The sequence below is a fragment of the Hemicordylus capensis genome, chromosome 2 (genome assembly GCF_027244095.1).
Source record: "Hemicordylus capensis ecotype Gifberg chromosome 2, rHemCap1.1.pri, whole genome shotgun sequence".
NCBI lineage: Eukaryota > Metazoa > Chordata > Lepidosauria > Squamata > Cordylidae > Hemicordylus > Hemicordylus capensis.
Genome location: NC_069658.1, coordinates 330,636,415 through 330,655,845, shown reverse-complemented (window position 1 = coordinate 330,655,845; position 19,431 = coordinate 330,636,415). Strand labels below are relative to the sequence as shown.

The following is a 19,431-nucleotide window of genomic DNA, read 5'->3' as shown; positions in this document are numbered from 1 at the left end:
GATTTGTCCGTTGGCGCTTCTCGTCTGATAAAGTCCCCCAAAGTGCGCCGGCGCCGGCGTGTGGGCGTGGTTACGGCTGCTAAGCGACCGAGGCATTTTTTGCGTCGCGCTTCTCCGCCCCAGACCTTCCAGCTCTTTCTCATTGGCTACGTGCGTTCTGTTACGCAGAGCACGACGGAGGCCGTCTTCGGTGTGGAAAACATGGAGGCCGGAAGCAGCAGGAAGGTATGTCTGAACCAGTACGACCAGTGTCTTTCTCCCCAGATACTCCAGCGACAGGGATCCCCCCACTCCTCTGCTCCCCCGGCGGGGAGGGAGGATCTCCCCGGCATGGCTACTAACTCGGGTCTCTTGATCCCTTTTAGAGGCACCAGGAGGTGGACTCGGAGGCATCAGGCCTGTCTGGCGAGGAGGAGGAGGAGGAGAACGACGACGAGGACGACTATGAGCCCTACGTGTCCGTCAAGCAGCGCAAACAGCAGAAGGTAGAAAAGAAAAAAGGTTGAAATATGTGGGGGAGGGAGAGCTCGCTCCTCCCCCCACCGCAGCCTGATTCTGTGCATGTTTGTTCGGAAGTCTGTCCGCTAGAAGTGGTGGTTTGACGCTCGATGAAGTGTGCGTAGTATTGCAGCATGGGGTCTTCTGTTTGCCGTTTTGCTGCCCCCGATTTTCGGTCTGCGCCTTGCTAGTACTTAATCTCCAAGAGCTGAGCGGTAATGAAGCAGGCCTATCCGTAGACACTCCCTTCAAAGCTCGGACTCGCTCAGGCTGTGGTTACTCCTGGTGGAGGGCAAGGTAGTCCGCACGTGCTTAGAAGTGCATCATACTTTATTATTATTGATCTTTCATACTGATAGAAATAGGTCTCCTAGGTGGGGTTGGCTTGGCTCCCCTGGTCAAAATTTAGTCCTGGCCTCTGGACCTGCTGCACTGGCCTACCAGAGAGCTTTGAATCTAAATTAAACTGACAAGAGGTGAAAGGAGGTCAGGGATTTACATTGGTATGGAAATTAAAATGAATATTTAGAGTAGAGACAAGTGGCTAAATGCATAGGAGTTAGGGTAATTCAGGACAGACTTTGCTGAGCAAAGGACAGTCTTGAGGAGGGCAGGAGATGAGAAAGGTTCCTCTCTACATAGGAACATAGGAAGCTGCCATATACTGAGTCAGACCATCGGTCTATCTAGCTCAGTGTTGTTTTCACAGACTGGCAGCGGTTTCTCCAAGGTTGCAGGCAAGAATCTCTCTCAGCCCTATCTTGGAGATGGCAGGGAGGAAACTTGGAACCTTCTGATGCTCTTCCCAGAGCAGCTCCATTCCCTGAGGAGAATATCTTACAGTGCTCACACATCAGTCTCCTTTTCATATGCAACCAGGGCAGGCCCTGCTTAGCTAAGGGGACAAGTCATGTTTGCTACCACAAGACCAGATCTTCTCTCCTCTATGGAGAGGCTGTCAGTTATGTTTCAGCTCCAGAAAGTTATTCTAAACTCCTGTCTCTGCTTTTTGTGTTCTTTGCACATGTTCAGCGGCAAAAGTTGCTGCAGAAGCACCGTAAGGGAGTGTTGGAAGAGGAACAAAGGGATAGTGGGAGCGAGTATCATGGTGATGAAGATGACATTCCTCTGGGTCCACAGTCCAACATCAGCCTCCTGGATCAGCACCAGCATCTCAAGGAGAAAGCAGAAGGTAGAGATGGCACAGTAGGATTTATCTATGGGTAAGGAGACGGTTCTGAGATCAAGAGGCATAGTTAACTGTTTGGTTATTCTCCCCAGCACGTAAAGAGTCGGCTAAAGAGAAGCAGCTGAAGGAAGAGGAGAAGATCCTAGAGAGTGTGGCAGAGGGGCGAGGTAAGTGAAGTAGTCTCCAAAGAGTTTTTAGGGCTAATTGGCATTTGACAGAAGTTGAGGGGCAAGGGGCAAAAGTGTTACATTGGGAACCAATATTTAATCATTTTTAAATTCAAGCCATGTGATAGATCCTAGTGCTTCCCAGCTCTTCTTGCTATCACAGATATGACCAATGATTCCCATGGGGGAACAATCCCCTATACATCCCTTGCCCTGGCATCTCTTTTGCTCGGGCTGCCTCTGAGCCCACATGTTCCTTGGCCTCGGAAAGGGCTCACTTATTCTGTTGTCTTTCTTTGCGCAGCTCTGATGTCAGTTAAAGAAATGGCTAAGGGTATCACCTATGACGATCCCATTAAAACGAGGTAGGTCTTGCACACTTAGTGAAAATTTAAATTCTGAAAGCATATGTCAGAAATGCTTGTTCTTGTTAAGATTCCAAAGAAAAGACAGTGGGGTGTAGATTGGCCTGTATGCTGTGAGTCCTTAGACTCTGTCCTTGAGTCATTGGTGCTGATGTACTATTTTCTTCAGCCTGCCAGACTAGAGATGATGATCAGGGCTAACTTAAAGTGTATAATGTGGACTGCACTGCCCATGGTGCTCACTTGGATGGAGAGAAATGAGAATTAGACAAGCTCAAAGGAGTGTCTCTAACAAATATTCTGAGACATGTTGCTTACAAAAATTTGAAACCTAGTTTGCTTCACCAGATGATTGTGCTTATAATCTGCTAGTACAGGAGACCCTCGTTATCCATGGTTTCATGTATGCATGGATGGGTCTTGGAAACCCAGATTCTTTATCCGCAATATGAAATATAGGCGATTTTTGCTTATCTGCAGCCTGAGTGGCCAGAAATGACTTCCAGTGTCATTTCCAGAGATGCAAGTTTTGGGTGGTATAGAAATATGGTAAATAAATGAAAAAAAATTTCCAGCTGCAATTTTGAAGTGCAGAGCCAGTTTGTAGCTCTTTTTTTGTTTTAAAAACAAAAGATTTTTTTAAAATAGGATTTGGGGGGCATTCCTGGAGACCTGGGGAACAAAGTACTATGTTTTTCTACCCTTATTTCTGCCCCCTCCCTCCTTTTTTTTTTTTTTAGCACAAGGAACATCCACCCCATCCCCATAGACTCAAGGTCTCGTTATTCCCAGGTTTGATAACCACTGTTTCGTTATCTGCAAAAACTGGCAGGAATGGAACCCCTGCGAATGAGGGCCACCTGTATTGGTTTAGTAGAAAAACAGTATTCTCAGGGAGAACTAAAGATAAATGGTAATGAATTATATTTCAGACCTTTCAGCAGTAATCTTAATTCTAAGATATGGATCAAGGAAAGTCATTATGATACAAACTATATTAATATTTATTTATTTTATCATATACCACCTGATATGTACATCTCTAAGCAGTATACAAAATTTTAATAACACAGATTAGATACACAAGACACAATAAAAACATAAAACAGTTATTAAAACAAATTATTAAAATTCTAATTAAAGGCTTGCGAGAACAGGAGAGTCTTGAGGGTCTTCCTTAAAACAAACAGAGAAGGAGATGCTCTTATTTCAGCAGGGAGCACATTATTTCATCAGGGACCCCGGGCAGCCACAGAGAAAGCCCGGTCCTGAGTCGCCACCAAACTAGCTGGTGGCAACCGTAAGTGGACCTCTCCAGAAGATAACAGGCGGCGGGGTTCATGACAAAGGGGGTGCTCTCTTAAATAGCCTGGACCTAAGCCGTTAAGGGCTTTATAGGTAATAACCACCACTTTGTATTTCACCTGGAAACATATTGGCATATTAGGAGTGGGATACGAAATGTTTTTCTGAAAGAAGGAGCAATAAGCATCTGCACTTGTACCAAAAAGTAAAATAAGCATTCTCTTAAAATAATCTCATTTTAAAAGAAGTGTGTTTTTAATATTGCTTGAAGCCTCTGATCTTGAAGCAACAATTGCATGAAAATGGTTATGTCTTTATGCATTCTCTAGCCTTAAGTAAAGCCGACATTTGCTTTAATGTAAAAAAAACCTCCAAGAGTATGGAGAGCAGTCTTAATTATTTTTTAACTGCTAAATAGGAATATGGATTCAGATTGGAGCTAGGGATATGTTAACATACATGCAAGCTTCCTTCTCTGCAGGAAGCTGATTCAGTTGCATTGCTGTTATTAGGATCTCTCTCAGGGGAATCCTACTGAGGAAGTATACTGCTTAGACCCAGCTATGACTATATTCCATACCTTGTGTGGAGGAACGAGGCTTAGACCTCTTGGGTTTCTGTAAATAAGCCCCTGTATTGTTGTTAATATTCCCAAACTTTTTTTTGTAAATAGCCCTTGGTATTATGAATGAATGACTAATACATTGTATTACATTCCCAAAACTGCATTATTGTAAATAAGATTCCGTGGTTGTAAATCCCTGTGCATGGAGAAGGCTGGCAAGGCCAAAAGTTCAAACTTGGTTTTCTGTAGCTGACAGTTTGATTTTTGGAGGGGAAAGTTTTTTTTAAATGGAGTCAAATTTTGTTTATTCTAATTTGATGGCTAAAAACAACTGTTGGGTCAGAGAAAGTGTATATATTGAGAGAGTTTTGAGAAGGTTGAGAGAGGAAGGACTGAAAAGTCAAGTCATGCATCTGCTGGAGAAAGTTGCCTGGAGCCTTGCAGGACTAAAAAGAACTGAGGAGGGTTTACTCCTCCCAGCTTTAAAAGCTACACTAATTAACTTAGTCCTGCCTTGGAGTCACTTGGGATCGCATAACCCACATGTGAGACCCCCTAGGACCCTGCAGCAAGAAGGAGCCTTCACAGTGAGTTAGCCTTCTCCCTAAAAGTAAACTTTCTGGTTATATAAAAATTAGAGGCTTGTTGATTTGTCTCCACTCCATGCCTATAAGCCTTTCCACCCCATTGTGGGTATTTGGGTTTGGGTTTTTTTGGTAATTTTTGATAAAAGTGAAGGTTTTATCTGTTGTAGTAGACCTAGCCATACCAAATGTCCACTTGGTGGCAGCGGTTAAAAGGTTAGGAGGAATAGAAAGCTGTTCCTCCACACCCTGCCATCCTATTTCAGGGTGAGCTAGTCAGCCTGGTATCTTTGTTCCTTGCTGATATTTTTCTGTATTCTTTCATCAGCTGGAAGCCTCCACGGTACATCTTGGCTATGTCAGAGGCACGGCATGACCGTGTACGCAAGAAATACCACATCTTGGTGGAGGGGGAACGCATCCCACTGCCCATCAAAAGTTTTAAAGAGATGAAGTTCCCACCAGGTAGATGACCATCGTTGCTTTCACGTGAGGGAGTCCAAGGGATCGGTCATACTTTGAGTTTGAAACTAAAGCTTCCAAGCTATTCGGCTGTTCTCTCTGCCCAGATAGCATGTTCTATGGGCTGCTTCCCAAATAACATTTTGCATGTGGATACACATACCAGAATATGCAATTCAGTGGTTACATAAAGCATGAATGGTGAATGCATGTATTATGCCACTTACCCCTTTATAATTCTTGCAAGCAGGGGACTGATTTTTTTTCCCTGCCATTCAGTGCCAGTTCTAGCTCTAGGATAGCCCAAGGTGATGCCCAGATGCTGGTGGCCATGTCCCCTCATGCCAACACCAGTATTGGGTGGGAGCTGTATGCCTCCTTTGTTGGACCTGCCTCAACCTTGCAGCCAGTTTGCTAGAAGGATGGCTTGCTTTCTCTCTTGCGAACCAGGAGAGGCTGAGGCTCGGTATGTGAAAGATGCGCTGGCATCAGGGGGAGGAGCCAGTCCGCTGCCATCCCTCCCTCACGCCAGCATGTCCTTCATGCCTCCCTTCCTCAGCCTCTCCTGGCTTGTGGTCAGTTTACTGGATGATGTTTCTCATGAGAGAGCGAAGTCATCCATCCCTCTAGTGAACTGGCTGCAAACCACTGGAGACTTGAGGACCGGTGCTGAGCCAGCCTCACCTCCCCTTCCCCACTCATGCTGCTTTTCTCTTTCTTGTGGCCCTGCTTTAGGCACACTGCCTGAAGGTTTTTAAGCACATGCCTAGAATCTAAGGCAGGGTTGTGAGATGGAGAAAAGTGGCATGTGCTCACAGATGGGTGAGGGAGCTGGACTAGCCCCACGCCCTGATGCCTTTCTGGGTGCCAGGAGGCTGAGCCAGCCCTGCCTTCCTTGCCCACCCGTTCTCCTTGTTGCCATCTTGCAGCTCTGTCTTGCCTTTTAGGCCAGCCGTGCTGGGTTTTTAAAGTGCAGAGCTATACCACTGGGAGCAGATCCACCCTAAAATACCCAAAGAATCTATTACTGCCACCACCTACTGAGTTCAAGAGCAGTAGGACTCTTACATATTATGGAGGAGAGATCTAACCAGAGTAACAGCTCTTCCAGCATCTTCTCACCCACCTTCCCTGGAGGGTTATCACACTCCTTTTTGCAGCAACTTGGCTGACCAGGCCAAGGCATTAATGTGGAGCAAGATGGGATGTGTCAGAATCGATTGTGAGCCACTCTGAGCAGTGGTGTACTAGAGGGGTGACGTATAAAATAAAAATAAATTCCTCCAGTTCAAATCAGTTAAATTAACAAACCACAAAAAGCAGGTTTATTAACAATGAAACAGGAGTGCATTCAAGGAAATGTTGTGCATTCAAAGGACTGTTGCGAGCCACCCTGAGCTGTGTGTGTGTGCGTGTGCATGCGCATGCGCATGTGTATACACGTGTGTGAGAGTGTACACATGTGTGTATACACACACACACACTTTTTTCTTCTGATATTTCCCCCAGCTGATAAAATAGGCTTTATAGCATGTGCAGAAGTTGCATAGTAAGAGGCAATAATTGAGTCAGAAATTTAAAGAAATCTTCCTACGCTCTTGGCAGAAAATGTAGCATGGAATTCTGGGAGCTTCTACCAACTAAAACTGTTCCTGCTAACCAAAGATTTGGCTGTATACTTATAAGACCTTGTCTGTGAAATTGATGCAGTGACATAGTCTGCTGTAGAATATGGGTCAGACATAAAACAAAGGTCAACCAGTGGTAGCACTTTTGCCCTTAGGAAGACATGTTGGGTGCCTGGATGAAAAACAGATTATATGTAACTTCTGCAACTTAGGCTGTACATATGTTCCATTCCTAACTTAGTGACCCCAACTTTTTCACAGCAATCCTGAGAGGCCTGAAGAAGAAGGGGATCCAGCAACCAACTCCCATCCAGATCCAGGGCATTCCCACCATGTGAGTGCTCTAATAGATCTCCAACCCGCCTCTGATAGTACTTGACCAGTACCATGCTCTATGACAGGAATCTGGAATGTGTACGAATCCCCACCACTATTCGCAGCCATGGTGAAGAGCCCTATGGTACTTTAAAAGACGACCAACTGTATTGTGGCATAAGCATTCATGGGTTACACAGTCCGCTTTGTCAGACACTCATGAGGTGGGCTCTGGCTCACAAAAGCTTATGCTACAGTACATTTGTTAGACTTAACGTCCCACAGGACACTTTGCTATTTCTGTTGCAACATGATAACCCAGCTACTCCTCTGATATTTGCCAATACAGTAGTAGTAACTTGGAGAAATTAAACTGATTTTGCACAGTTTACACCATTTATACAAATTGGTTGCATATTTTTGCTCCATTGGAATTATTTGTTATCGCTGAGGAGTGCAAGATGTGGGTAAAAGGAGACAAGCAGGCATCAAGGGCCATGCAGGAGGTCTTGGCCCCTTGCTGAGTGCAAAGGCCCCACATTGAGACTCCTGGAAAACGTATCCAGATCCTCTAATTTCTACGCTGCTCATACCTTTCCAGGCTCTTCTTTGTAACGAAGGCTAGAAATACACTTTTATCTCAAAGTAAAGCCCAGGTTTTCTGGGTCTTATCATTCCAAAGTTCTCGGATTTGATTCTTCTTTTAGGTATTCAAATAAAAGACTGGCAGTAAGTTTGTACCTGGCAGTAATACAAGACTCTGCTTCCTCATACACAATATCCCCTTCCTATTGTAGCCTAACCCCTTTCAGCTTAAGCCAAGCAGATGCACTCAGTTACTCTTCTCTCTTCCCCCAAGACTCTCTGGCAGAGACATGATTGGCATTGCATTCACTGGCTCTGGCAAGACCCTGGTGTTCACCCTCCCTGTTATCATGTTCTGCCTGGAGCAGGAGAAGAGGCTGCCATTTTCCAAGAGAGAAGGGCCATATGGGCTTATCATCTGCCCCTCAGTAAGTTGCCCAGCCTATCTAGGCTGTGCTCTACTAACCTTGTACACATGCTTGGATATTGGGGGAAGGGTTGTGGCCCAAATCAGCCACAAGGGAGCAGGGGGAAGTAGTACACACCTAGTGGCATGGGAGGAGAGCTGGTGTTCTGGTAGCAAGCAAGAATTGTCCCCTTAGCTAAGCAGGGTCTGCCCTGGTTTGCATTTGAATCGGAGACACATGTGAGCACTGTTAGGTATTCCCCTCAGGGGATGGGGCTGCTCTGGGAAGAGCATCAAGTTCCCTCCCTAGCTTCTCCAAGATAGGGCTGAGAGAGACTTCTGCCTGCAACCTTGGAGATGCTGCTGCCAGTCAGTGTAGTAGACAGTACTGAGCTTGATGGACCAATGGTCTGAGCTGGTATATGGCAGCTTCCTATGCTCGTATGACAAAGTGGCTTGCTAATAGGCTCCTTGTTTCTGCAGAGAGAATTGGCTCGCCAGACTCATGGGATCCTTGAATACTACTGCCGCCTGCTACATGAGGATGGAATGCCTGCCCTGCGTTGTGCCCTTTGCATTGGAGGCATGTCTGTCAAGGAGCAGATGGAGACCATCAAGCAGTAAGGCCAGCATTTAGGGTCACGGATGAATATCTAAAATAGGGTTGGAGTTGCAGCTGCTGCTTTTCTTTTCCATGGGTATTAAGAAAGCAGGGCTGGGTTCAGCTCCCTACCCTTGCTAGTCACCTCTTCTTTATTCAAGTCATAGCTGTTGTTGCTTCTTTCAGGATCTTGTAGCTCCATAATACATAGTGGATGACTCTTAACGTTAGGCACAACAACTCCAGAATATCTCCTTTTAAAAAGCGTATGATCTAACAGTCCTACTGAATGTGTCAACAGGCACACATCTGAGTTTCTCTGGACCATTGCCTCTGGTAAAGCAGTGAGTTTGAAACATGGGTCACATTCACTTGAGTATTTCATTCTGCCGTGAAGACTGTTCTGTGTTGTTCTTGTGGAGAGAAGAATTTAAAAGTGAGGGAGCAAGATAAGAGTTGCTTTTAAAGAGAGAGAAGAGATCCTTAAAGAGATCGCTTTCTGATCTATCAGAGCAGATCGTCTGCAACTAACAAGGGCAGAGGCTCCCCTGGAGATCAGGCTGGCTTCTTTTTTTTTTCTGTTTTTTTAGTGGGAATTGAAAACCTTTTTATTCGTGAGGTCCATTAATTATGTGTCTGTGCAGTAGTTTTATGTTAATAGTTACACTGGCGACTTTTGTTGTTTTATGACTGTTTGATTGTTGTAAGCTGCCTTGGGTTGTCTCATTACTGAAAGGTGGAATGCAGATCTTAAAATAAATAAATTAGAAGTGCTAGTTCTTGCAGATGTTACCGGCATTGGGCCCACTCTTTTTATTATTTATTTATTTATTTACACAGTCAGACAGGTGTTATTGACTGGTTTGTTTTATCCAGACATCGAGTCCTTCCCAAGGACCTAGGATGGCTGAATTTTATTGTCAATGTTGTTGCTGTTGTTATAGATATCATCGCAGAATATAGGCTGTTCCCAGTAAAGCTGCTTTTTGTAATTGGCTGATGGTGATTGTAATAATAATAATAATAATAATAATAATAATAATTATTATTATTATTATTATTATTATTATTATTTCTATACCGCCCTTCCAGAAATGGCTCAGGGCGGTTTACACAGAGAAATAAATAAATAAATAAGATGGATCCCTGTCCCCAAAGGGTTCACATTCTAAAACAAAACACAGACACCAGCAGCAGTCACTGGAAGTACTGTGCTGGGGGTTGATAGGGCCAGTTACTCTCCCCCTGCTAAATAAAGAGAATAACCACGATAAAAGGTGCCTCTTTGCCCAGTTAGCAGGGGCAAGCAAGAAATAGGTCCACTTAAGGACCTATTAGAAATAGGTCCACTTAAAAGCTTATCTTTTTGGTGGATCTATTTCCTCTCTTTAAAGCTATGCAGAGGAGGACTCTAGAACTGGGATATCCTTGCATAATTTTGCTCAATTTGGTGGGGGAGATGTATTTCTGGGGCAGGGGGCAGGTTGGAACCTGTGTGAACAGAAGTGAGGCAATGTCTTCCTGAATAACTAACAGGAGTACTGAGCCCTGCTTGCCTCGGATCATAGAAACGCATTCTGGAGACTGAGTGAGTCTTGCAGCAAATGGGGAAAGAATGTATCCTGGGATGACATGTGTCACTCTGACTCTGACGACTCCTCCCTTTTCCCACAGCGGTGTGCACATGATGGTGGCAACCCCAGGACGACTGATGGATCTCTTGCAAAAGAAGATGGTCAGCCTGGATGTCTGCCGCTACCTGGCACTGGATGAAGCTGACAGGATGATTGACATGGGCTTTGAGGGAGACATCCGCACCATTTTTTCCTATTTCAAGGTACCTGGGAAGGGCAGTCTGTTCTCCAGACTTTATCCCAACATATTTGGCATTTATGTGATCATCTTCTTCTCTGGTGCCAGAAGCATGGTTGCTGTGTGCTCTCTCCCTCTCTCAGCAAGCCACCCTCCTCTGGCTTGCTTGACGTTGATCCATGCTTCAGACTCTGTTGTTTCTGGCAAGAGAACATTTTCTCTGTCTAGGTGGCAATATGCAGACTGGCTCTGGGAACAAAACTTAATTTGAAAATATTAAGCTGCTTCTTACTAATCATACCATTGGTCCATCTATGTCAAGATTGTTTACACCGACTGACATCAACCATCTGGGCTTTCAAACACAGTGTTTTTTCCAGCCCTGCCTGTAGATGGCTGGAATTGAACTTAGGACCATCTACATGCCAATCATGTGCTTTACCACTGAGCTATGACCCCATCCTTGTCCCCAATTTGACCTGGGACTCATCAGAGCCTTGTGCTGGAGCTTGCTTTCAGAGTGAACGATCCACCCTAGAACATGTGAAGGAGTTATAATTTTTTTTAAAGAGAGAGAGAGAGAGAATGCCTTAGACTTGCCCTCATCACTAACTACAAATGGCCTCACATCTGGGACTGGGGGGAATGCTTCCTAGTTATTAGTGTATTTATTTTGTTACAGCAAGTTTGAGGCCAGACACATTTTTCCTGTTTAGAAATTAAGTACTGAGTGGAGATGGTGTATGCCTCTGCAGTCAAATGGCTGTGTATAAAAATAACGTATAATGTGAACACAGCCGTGCTCAGATGCGAAGTCTGTCTTATAAGTTATTTCATCGCCCTACTTTTCAGTACTCCCAGTAACTGTGTGCTCGCAGACTTCTTGTGGTTGTGGCAGTATACAAGGTAAAATGGATATCCCTAATTATGCACCTCCTTCTCTGGGCCTTATTTTCCTTAGGGCCAGAGACAGACTCTTCTCTTCAGTGCCACCATGCCCAAGAAGATCCAGAACTTTGCCAAGAGTGCTCTGGTGAAGCCTATCACCATCAATGTAGGACGAGCAGGAGCTGCAAGTTTGGACGTCATACAGGTATGTCACCAGCTCAAAGAGCGCTGCTTTGGCATGGTCATGACTGTGCTGCTTTACCTTTGTATAAGTGGCTCAAAAGGTGTGATTGATTATATATATATATATATATATATATATATATATATATATATATATATATATAGCTTTTCAGAGTTATGTATTAAAACTCATACTTAATTAATTCATATAGCAACCTTGAAGTTGACCCAACACTGAGCATCATGGCTGCTTTGCAATGAAATCTCCCATATCTAAACCAGCACTTGGCTACTCTGGCTCTTCTGAACTCTGATCAGTTGCAAATATGACATATATACTGCTTTTCAACAAAAGTTCCCAAAGCAGTTTACATAAATACATAAAATGACTCGCTCTCCCCAAAGGGCTCACAATCTTAAAAAGAAACATAAGATAGACACAAACAGCCACTGGAGGGATGCCATGCTGGGGATGGATAAGGCCAGTTGCTCTCCCCCCTGCTAAATAAAAAGAATCACCACTTTTTAAAGGTGCCTTTTTGTTCAGTTAGCAATAAGAGAGCCTATGCTGTCTTCTGCTGTGGTCCACCCTAGCTTTTATCCCAAAAGCAGCACCACTATGTCATTCTCACCATCTCTCTCTGGTTGTACCTAGGAAGTAGAGTACGTGAAGGAGGAAGCCAAGATGGTCTATTTGCTTGAATGTCTACAGAAGACCCCACCACCTGTGAGTCCCAACCCAGCCTATAGTTGCCGTTCCAAAGTCCTGTTATTCTGTTTGTCTTGTCTTGTCTTTTGTGCTCCTTTCAAGAAAGGGAGTGTGTCAAAGCCTGGGCTGCCTGGTTTTTCTTCTAAAGCAGAAGCTTCTGGAGAAAGTGCCTGCTTCAGCATTTTGTACTGGATCCTGGCTCCAGCATCAGGGAGGGGGGACCCTGCTTATACTGTAGAACTGAAACATGACCTCTTTAGACACTGGTTATATATTGGTTCCTTTTCTTTGGTAGGTTCTTATTTTTGCTGAGAAGAAAGCTGACGTAGATGCAATCCATGAATACTTACTCCTCAAGGGTGTGGAGGCCGTGGCCATACATGGTGGCAAGGGTCAGTAAGAGTCTTTATTTGAATGTGCTCCTTTTATCCAAGGAGAGCACATCTAGGCCACAAGAATGTGGCCAATTGTAGTGATCTGCAAAAGCAGCAGAAAGAAATGGGTCTGTGGCTGAGCTTACATTGTTAGACTTTTAGTGGTTTACCATAGTTAGACTTTGTCTTCCTCCTTCCCCTTTCGTTAATCTATGGAGCTAATCACTACCATTGATGCCCTCTTCTAACCTGACCAAGAGACCAGCCATTCTGTTGGGCCAGGGCTTCCCAACCTCTGGTTCTCCAGCTGTTGCTGAACTATTTCAGTTGTATTGTAGCTGGGGATGGTGATAGTTGTAGTTCAGCAACAGCTTGAGTACCACAAGTTGGGAGCCCTTGGATTAGGTAATGGAATACACATCCGCTGGGATGCCGAAGATTGGAAGAAAGTCTAGAACGGGAGGGGGTTAAATGGAAGGCCCAGGGGCCCCTTTTGGACCTTTAGGGGTCCTCAATATGACCTGTGATACCACATCACACTCCATGCAGATGAGTACATTGGCTTCAGAGCTAGGAAGTCAGTGCTTTTACTAGTGCCACTTTCAATGAATATGCAGAGAATGGAGGTGGGGAGTTTGGCCCTATACTCCAGGCCCTCTACTCCTGGTCTAGAAACATAGCTAATGTTTCTAAATTGGGATTAAACCCATCCTGCTTTTGGTTTTTTAATCTGCTAAGGAGATGATTGTCCGGGAGCATAATATCACACTTCAGCCAGCTTCACAAGTTTATCCTCTTTCTTGCAAATATTGGCACTGGAAACAAGGGAGACCAGTGGAGCTGTTCACTCTGGCACTTCATATGTGATCTATGGGGACAATGGTCCTTTGTCCTGGCGCTGTAAATAATTCTTGCAGGGTGTTTGAATGGAAATGCTTGTATTATTTGTTTGGCTTGTATGAGTGAGAGAGAGAGCTGGCTGTTACAAATGCTCTGTTTTGTTCTCCAGACCAAGAAGAGAGGACTAAGGCCATTGAAGCCTTCCGGGATGGCAAGAAGGATGTTCTTGTTGCCACTGATGTTGCCTCCAAAGGCTTGGACTTCCCAGCGATCCAGCATGTCATCAACTATGACATGCCTGAGGAGATAGAAAACTACGGTATGGAAGAGAAGCAAACTTCCCTGGTGGGCTTCAGCTTCAAAGCTGCATCTCCTAGGATCCTTACATGTGCTCAGACATATCCAGAACTCTCTTGTGGGTAGAGAAGGCTTTGCTCCTGTCATGACTCTTACCAGAGCCAGAGGAGGAGGTGCGGGGAGTTCACTGGGGTTGAATCTTGGTAAAGAATTTACAGTAGGCTGCTACCATCTACTTTATTTTAATGTGGGATAGACCACTCTTTCCACATAAGATTCCTAGGGAAGGTTAATGCAGCAAAACTCTCTCAAAAAGGCTGAGCAGTCCTAAGCCTTCAAAGGTATTTGACTAAGGCAGACCCAAAATGAAGAGTAGCACCCTTCAGCAACACTTATTATTAGGTTAAAAGGAAAAAAGTATACAATAAGAACAATTGTCTTTTCATAAAATATATTTTATGACTTTTCAGTAACCTGGCAATGCAGATTCCAAGCATTCAGTAAAGAAAAATAACTTTCCTCGTGTGTCCAGCTGACTTGGACCTAATTTACTACTTAGAGGCCTTCCTATATCCCCAGCAGCTCTAAGCCTGCTGCTTCCTCAGGGCCCTCCTGGGACAGACTAACCAACAGAACAAAGCTTTCTCTTCTCCAGTAGGTGGCTGTGTGTCTTAACTCCCACCCACTCCTCTGGATTGTTCCTTCTGTTTTGAATTGCCCAAGCTTTCCCCCTTTTTAGGAAAGGTCTAGCCTGCCAACAGTTGCTCTGAGTGAGGACTAGTCCTCCCCCGAAGCCCCACCATCACTCCAGATCCGTAAGATTTGGCTGGCTGTTACACAACAGTTGTGTCTATGCCATGCGTTAATCCTGAAAGGGTGTGGTGAAATTGGGATTGCTGCCCAAACAGGATAGAGCCATTTTTGGAAGGGTGGTATAGAAATCAATCAATCAATCAAATAATTAATCAATCAGTCAATTAATAGGGAACAGCTGCTTTCTCTGTTGATCTTGTTGCCTGACTTGTTTGTGGTGTTTTTCTCCTTCAGTTCATCGAATTGGTCGTACAGGCCGCTCAGGAAATACTGGCATTGCCACCACCTTCATCAACAAAGCCTGTGGTGAGGAACTGAGGGTGGCTGCAGTAGCAGTTGGGCTGTGGAGGGGGCCAGGGATATGGAAAGGGTGGTACATACTTGCAGCGTTGATGCCTAGTACCATGGGGGCCTTGGGCAGCAGGTGCTGAGGATTCAGCCGGAGCCATGCTTCTGTATGAGTCACTACTGGAAATAGTATACTTCAGGGAGCCAGGATATCATTACTACCTGACTTGAGTCTATTGCGAGCACCTTCCTAGTGGAGAGGGCTACTGCGCTGGCAGCCTCCTACTCCCTGTAACTGAGCTGTGTGGTGCTCTGGCTGAGAAGCCAGCCTTTCCCCATTCTGATTGGCTTCTCAATCCCCAGATGAATCGGTGCTCATGGATTTGAAGGCGCTGCTGCTGGAGGCCAAGCAGAAGGTGCCGCCTGTACTGCAAGTGCTGCATTGTGGAGATGAATCCATGTTGGATATTGGAGGTAAGTGTCCCATTAGAAGTGTGACCAAAAGCCACTGTCTTGTCTGTCGCTACAGAAAATCCTGGGGAAGCTTCACTGAAGAAACAGCCAAGGCTGGAGCAGTCAAAGGCCGCCTGAAAAAGGTTCTGGCCATAATCCATAAAAAGTCAATAAAAAGCCTTATATGGTTGGTAGCCTTGAGAAGGAAAAGAGCAAAGGGCCACCTAGCAGACAATCAGACCAGGCCCAGGTATTCCATGTGTTGCAAAAATGGTGAAGATGTTCTGATCAAGTTCCATAGAGCCTGGCATAGGCTAGCAGAGTGCTTGTTGCCTAGATGTATCCAAGTGTTATAGAAGTCTCGCTCTCCCTCCCCTCGCCACTGTCTTTTTCCAAGTTGTACTCCAGGCAGAGGATCTGAACTTTGGCTGACACTATGTGTTTTCTCTTCCAGGAGAGAGGGGCTGTGCCTTCTGCGGAGGCTTGGGCCATCGTATCACGGATTGCCCCAAGCTGGAAGCCATGCAGACCAAGCAAGTCAGCAACATTGGCCGCAAAGACTATCTGGCACACAGCTCCATGGACTTCTAGATGCTCTCTGCCTCTTGTCTAGCCGCAGCTGAACCACAAAAAAGACTTTGTTGCTCTGGAAGGACAACTCTTCTTAAAATGCCACTTCTGGCATAGCTTGCTGTGGGCAGTCTGTTGCCCACTGGAGTGGGAAATGGGCTCATAGTGGACTTTCTCTCTGTGGGAAGGCTATTGCTTCCTCATTGCTATAGCATTTGCTGATCCTACCCCCAAGATGAAATGCAGGGCAAGATCACTGACTTGCCTCCCAAGCTCCCATGGATTGGACATTGTGTAAAAAGATGCCATGTGCTGCTTTTCCTGCAGTTGTTGGCTACAGCACCACAAAGCCAGCATCTATGGACTGCAGTGTGGCACCTTAATGTCATCTTAAGTTGTTCAGTTATCTTCCTAGAAAATAGCATAGTAATGCTGCAATAGCCCGTTGCATCAGTACTATTGTCCTGTGGGCATTGGGCAAGCACAGCACCCCTCAGCAGGTGGCCCTTAAGAGGAGATGAAGACAGAGTCGGTAGTCGGGTTCTGTTGCTCCATCGTTGAGTCCCAGCAACTGTTTCAGAGGTTTTACATTCTGCCATGCAGCTGAGCCGATCAGTTCCACTCTGCATGGCCTCATTTGTCTGTTTTTTATGCCTTTAGCAAGCCCCTCTGCACCTGCAGGCAGGGAGCTGCGACACTCAGTGAATCAAAAGTCCCCTGGGACTGTCTCTGTCTCCTGGGACTCCTCTGGCTGTTGCAACTCCCTATGTGCACGCAGGCCCCAAAGAGGAAGTCAGTAGGCAGAGGAAGTCGCCAGTGCTATCGTACATACTGACTCATCCCTGTGGCAGCCACAACGGCTCACTATCTCAGCAGTCTCTGCCTTGTTCCTCCCTGGGTTACTTGTTGGGAACCTGCCCTATGGAGTGCCCTGTAAAGGACGGGATCCTATACGTCCAGCATCTCAAATTTGGGAAGGTAAATAGCGGCATACCGTGTGGCGTGGGAGGGCTGGCCCTGTCCCGGGAAGTCTTTGCTTTTGTGTGTGGGCAGACTCAGTAGTTTTTGCGATGCGCTTGGTATTCAGGAGTGCACTGGCCTTGCTTTTGCTAATGCTTGTGATGACATCTTCTGCAAGACAATTTGGAATCTGCAGTCGCTGTGCGGACCTTGTGTGTGTTTCCCGCCCTCCTACGTTTTCATGTGACCAAATGTGATTTGTAGCCAAAAACTGTCGTCTGAATGTAAATAAATTCAATAATAAATCACAATTAAATAGTGTATGAACTAAGCCTGACTCGGAGTGCAAGTTTGTCTGGTGTGTCTTCTGCTGCATGCAAACTCTTCAGGACTCTGGAGATGTTTGTAGTTTGGCACTAGCAGCAAGGAACGTGTTTGATCAAGATGGCCATGTTGCTGTGTCCTCTCTGTTGAGACTTGACGGAACTGCCTCCAATTTTTCTCTCTTTGCTCAACTGTATGTAGTGCTGCAATGTTTGATCTAAGATCGTAAATAAACAACTATCAACTGTAGTGCTGCAGATGCCAGCTAATGCAGCTGCTCTGGGGTCTCCCCAAGCGTAGAGTTTGGTTGTGAGGCCAGAGCTCACAGTGGCATCTGTGTGGGGCAGAGATGGTGTGATTGGTGAGAAGAAATGGTTCAGTAGTTCTCATTTTCAGTCACCTGCTTTAGACCCAGATATTTTTAGCCCCTGGTGGCGCAGTGGTAAAACTGCCGCCCTGTAACCAGAAGGTTACAAGTTCGATCCTGACCAGGGGCTCAAGGTTGACTCAGCCTTCCATCCTTCCGAGGTCGGTCAAATGAGGACCCAGAATGTTGGGGGGCAATATGCTAAATCATTGTAAACCGCTTAGAGAGCTTCCAGCTATAGAGCGGTATATAAATGTAAGTGCTATTGCTATTGCTAAGTGCTATATAGCAAATGTGAAATTGGTCACTTGCTCACAATGTGGCATTAATGCTTAGAATGTATATTGCTCATTGCAAGTGTTCTAATTTCTCCACTTAAATGAATTCAGTCTTTTATTCATTTTCAATAAATTGCAGTATGCCTTGCGACAGCCCTGAAAGGTAGACCAGTATTGTTTTCCTCTGTGTAGCTCAAAGTCACCTAGTGAGCTTTTATCTGAGATGAGATTTGAATCTGAGACTTCTTAGCTCATGTGTTTTTTATCCCCATGCTCCGTCAAGTTCCTGTGCATGCTAGGAAATTAGATTCTGAAGCTCCTTTTCCATGTCGGTCTGTGACTTGGTCTTTAGCAAATTGTCATAAATGGCTACTATACTGGCAAACAAAGAATGCAAAAGTTTGTAGCTGATATTTTAGGCTGTATTGCTGATCTGCAGTCTTGTTCCTTATGGGCTACTCAGCAAACATGACTTTGCAGAAGTGGCTCAGTTAACCCCGTTAGTGCTGGAAAGGTATCATGCCTCTCCCTATCTGAAACAGAAGCTGCAGGCGATAGAAGAGAGCTTCCTTAGTTCTTCCCAAGCCCCTTTTTGATCACTGAAACAGATAGGAAAGTCAGAGCATCATGCTGCTGATATCTCTGGGCCTTCCTTGCATTCCCCTTTGCCAGTTAATATGCCTTAATTCACATTACGATTGGTACTCTGAACAGAAAAATAAAAATAAAAAATTCAAACACTGCCCTGCAGTCACCAAAGGTCCATACGTTTTTGCCTGGGCTTCTAGCCAACCATTGTTTCAAGTAACTAGAGAGACGTTATCACTTCCTGCTCCAGAGGCCAAGTGTGTCCCTTCTGCACCTACTGCCTGATTAGGGTTTTTTTTTTTTACAGAGGAGGAATGGCAGGTGGTGGTGGTGGGTGTGTGCACAAGTTTGCTTGCACCCCCTCCTCTCCAGTGCATGGCACGCATGCTGTTCTCCAACACAAGGTGTAGCCTCTTCTGGAAAAGGCATCCTCTGCCTCCCTGTGTTGGTGTCAACTTCTTAAAAAAGAATTACCCTCATAGTGGGGAATGCTGGAGACTTGCTGCTGGTTACCAGAATTACATGTCTGGCCTCCGATGACTGTTCTAGGGGATCTGTGGTATGCATCCAGCTAGTGCATCTGGAATACTATGGAGTGAGGTGGCTTACTTGGCTTCATTTATTCGGCTACTAAGCTCCAGTTGTGAAAGAAATGGGACTGCTTTGACAAGCCACCACAAGAGGGAAGGGACCTGAGAAGAGACGAAGCCCAGAATCTGCTGAGAGCCTGGGCCTATGACAGGGGGGTGCACTGCAGGAAGTACATCGTACCCAAGCCCAGGGTCCAAAAGGGTCCTGGGAGCCAAAGTATTAACTGTAACCTATATTACACGTTATTGCAACAGTTCATAGCTTATCTATAGAACTTTTGTGGCCTAATGATGATAACCATGATCGCCAGCAGTGTACTAGCAGGGGAAAGAGAATGCAGGCAGTGGAGAGAAGGTGCCACCTTTGTGCTTGCCTACCCTCTTTGGCCACCCAGGAAACACTGTAAGGATTGGGCCCACTATACCT

General features: G+C 45.4%; 2 protein-coding genes across 2 annotated transcripts in view; both read left to right on the top strand.

Annotated features, from left to right (window-relative positions):
* The first annotated feature begins 34 nt into the window (after nucleotides 1–34).
* Nucleotides 35–17,188, top strand: DDX41 (DEAD-box helicase 41). Its single transcript, XM_053292688.1, has 17 exons — nucleotides 35–225; nucleotides 366–485; nucleotides 1,531–1,690; nucleotides 1,780–1,854; nucleotides 2,159–2,219; nucleotides 5,002–5,138; nucleotides 7,025–7,097; nucleotides 7,938–8,091; nucleotides 8,553–8,689; nucleotides 10,345–10,507; nucleotides 11,444–11,575; nucleotides 12,209–12,280; nucleotides 12,558–12,654; nucleotides 13,646–13,795; nucleotides 14,821–14,892; nucleotides 15,238–15,348; nucleotides 15,782–17,188. Exons 1-17 carry the CDS (start codon nucleotides 202–204, stop codon nucleotides 15,916–15,918), a joined length of 1,875 nt encoding a protein of 624 aa, XP_053148663.1. The 5' UTR covers nucleotides 35–201; the 3' UTR covers nucleotides 15,919–17,188.
* DOK3 (docking protein 3) overlaps nucleotides 16,819–19,431 on the top strand; it is an 18,229-nt gene continuing 15,616 nt past the window's right edge. Inside the window, exon 1 of the mRNA XM_053292690.1 lies at nucleotides 16,819–16,875. Coding sequence (XP_053148665.1) covers nucleotides 16,819–16,875 — 57 coding nt within the window. The remainder of the gene's footprint in view (nucleotides 16,876–19,431) is intronic.

What these genes read in the sequence shown, in the direction of transcription:
- DDX41 (XM_053292688.1), top strand. Translation starts at nt 202, where the DNA reads ATGGAGGCCGGAAGCAGCAGGAAG. An exon ending in AGAGATGAAGTTCCCACCAG is followed by an intron (nt 5,139 to 7,024) that starts GTAGATGACCAT and finishes ACTTTTTCACAG; the next exon opens with CAATCCTGAGAGGCCTGAAG. An exon ending in CAAGTTTGGACGTCATACAG is followed by an intron (nt 11,576 to 12,208) that starts GTATGTCACCAG and finishes GGTTGTACCTAG; the next exon opens with GAAGTAGAGTACGTGAAGGA.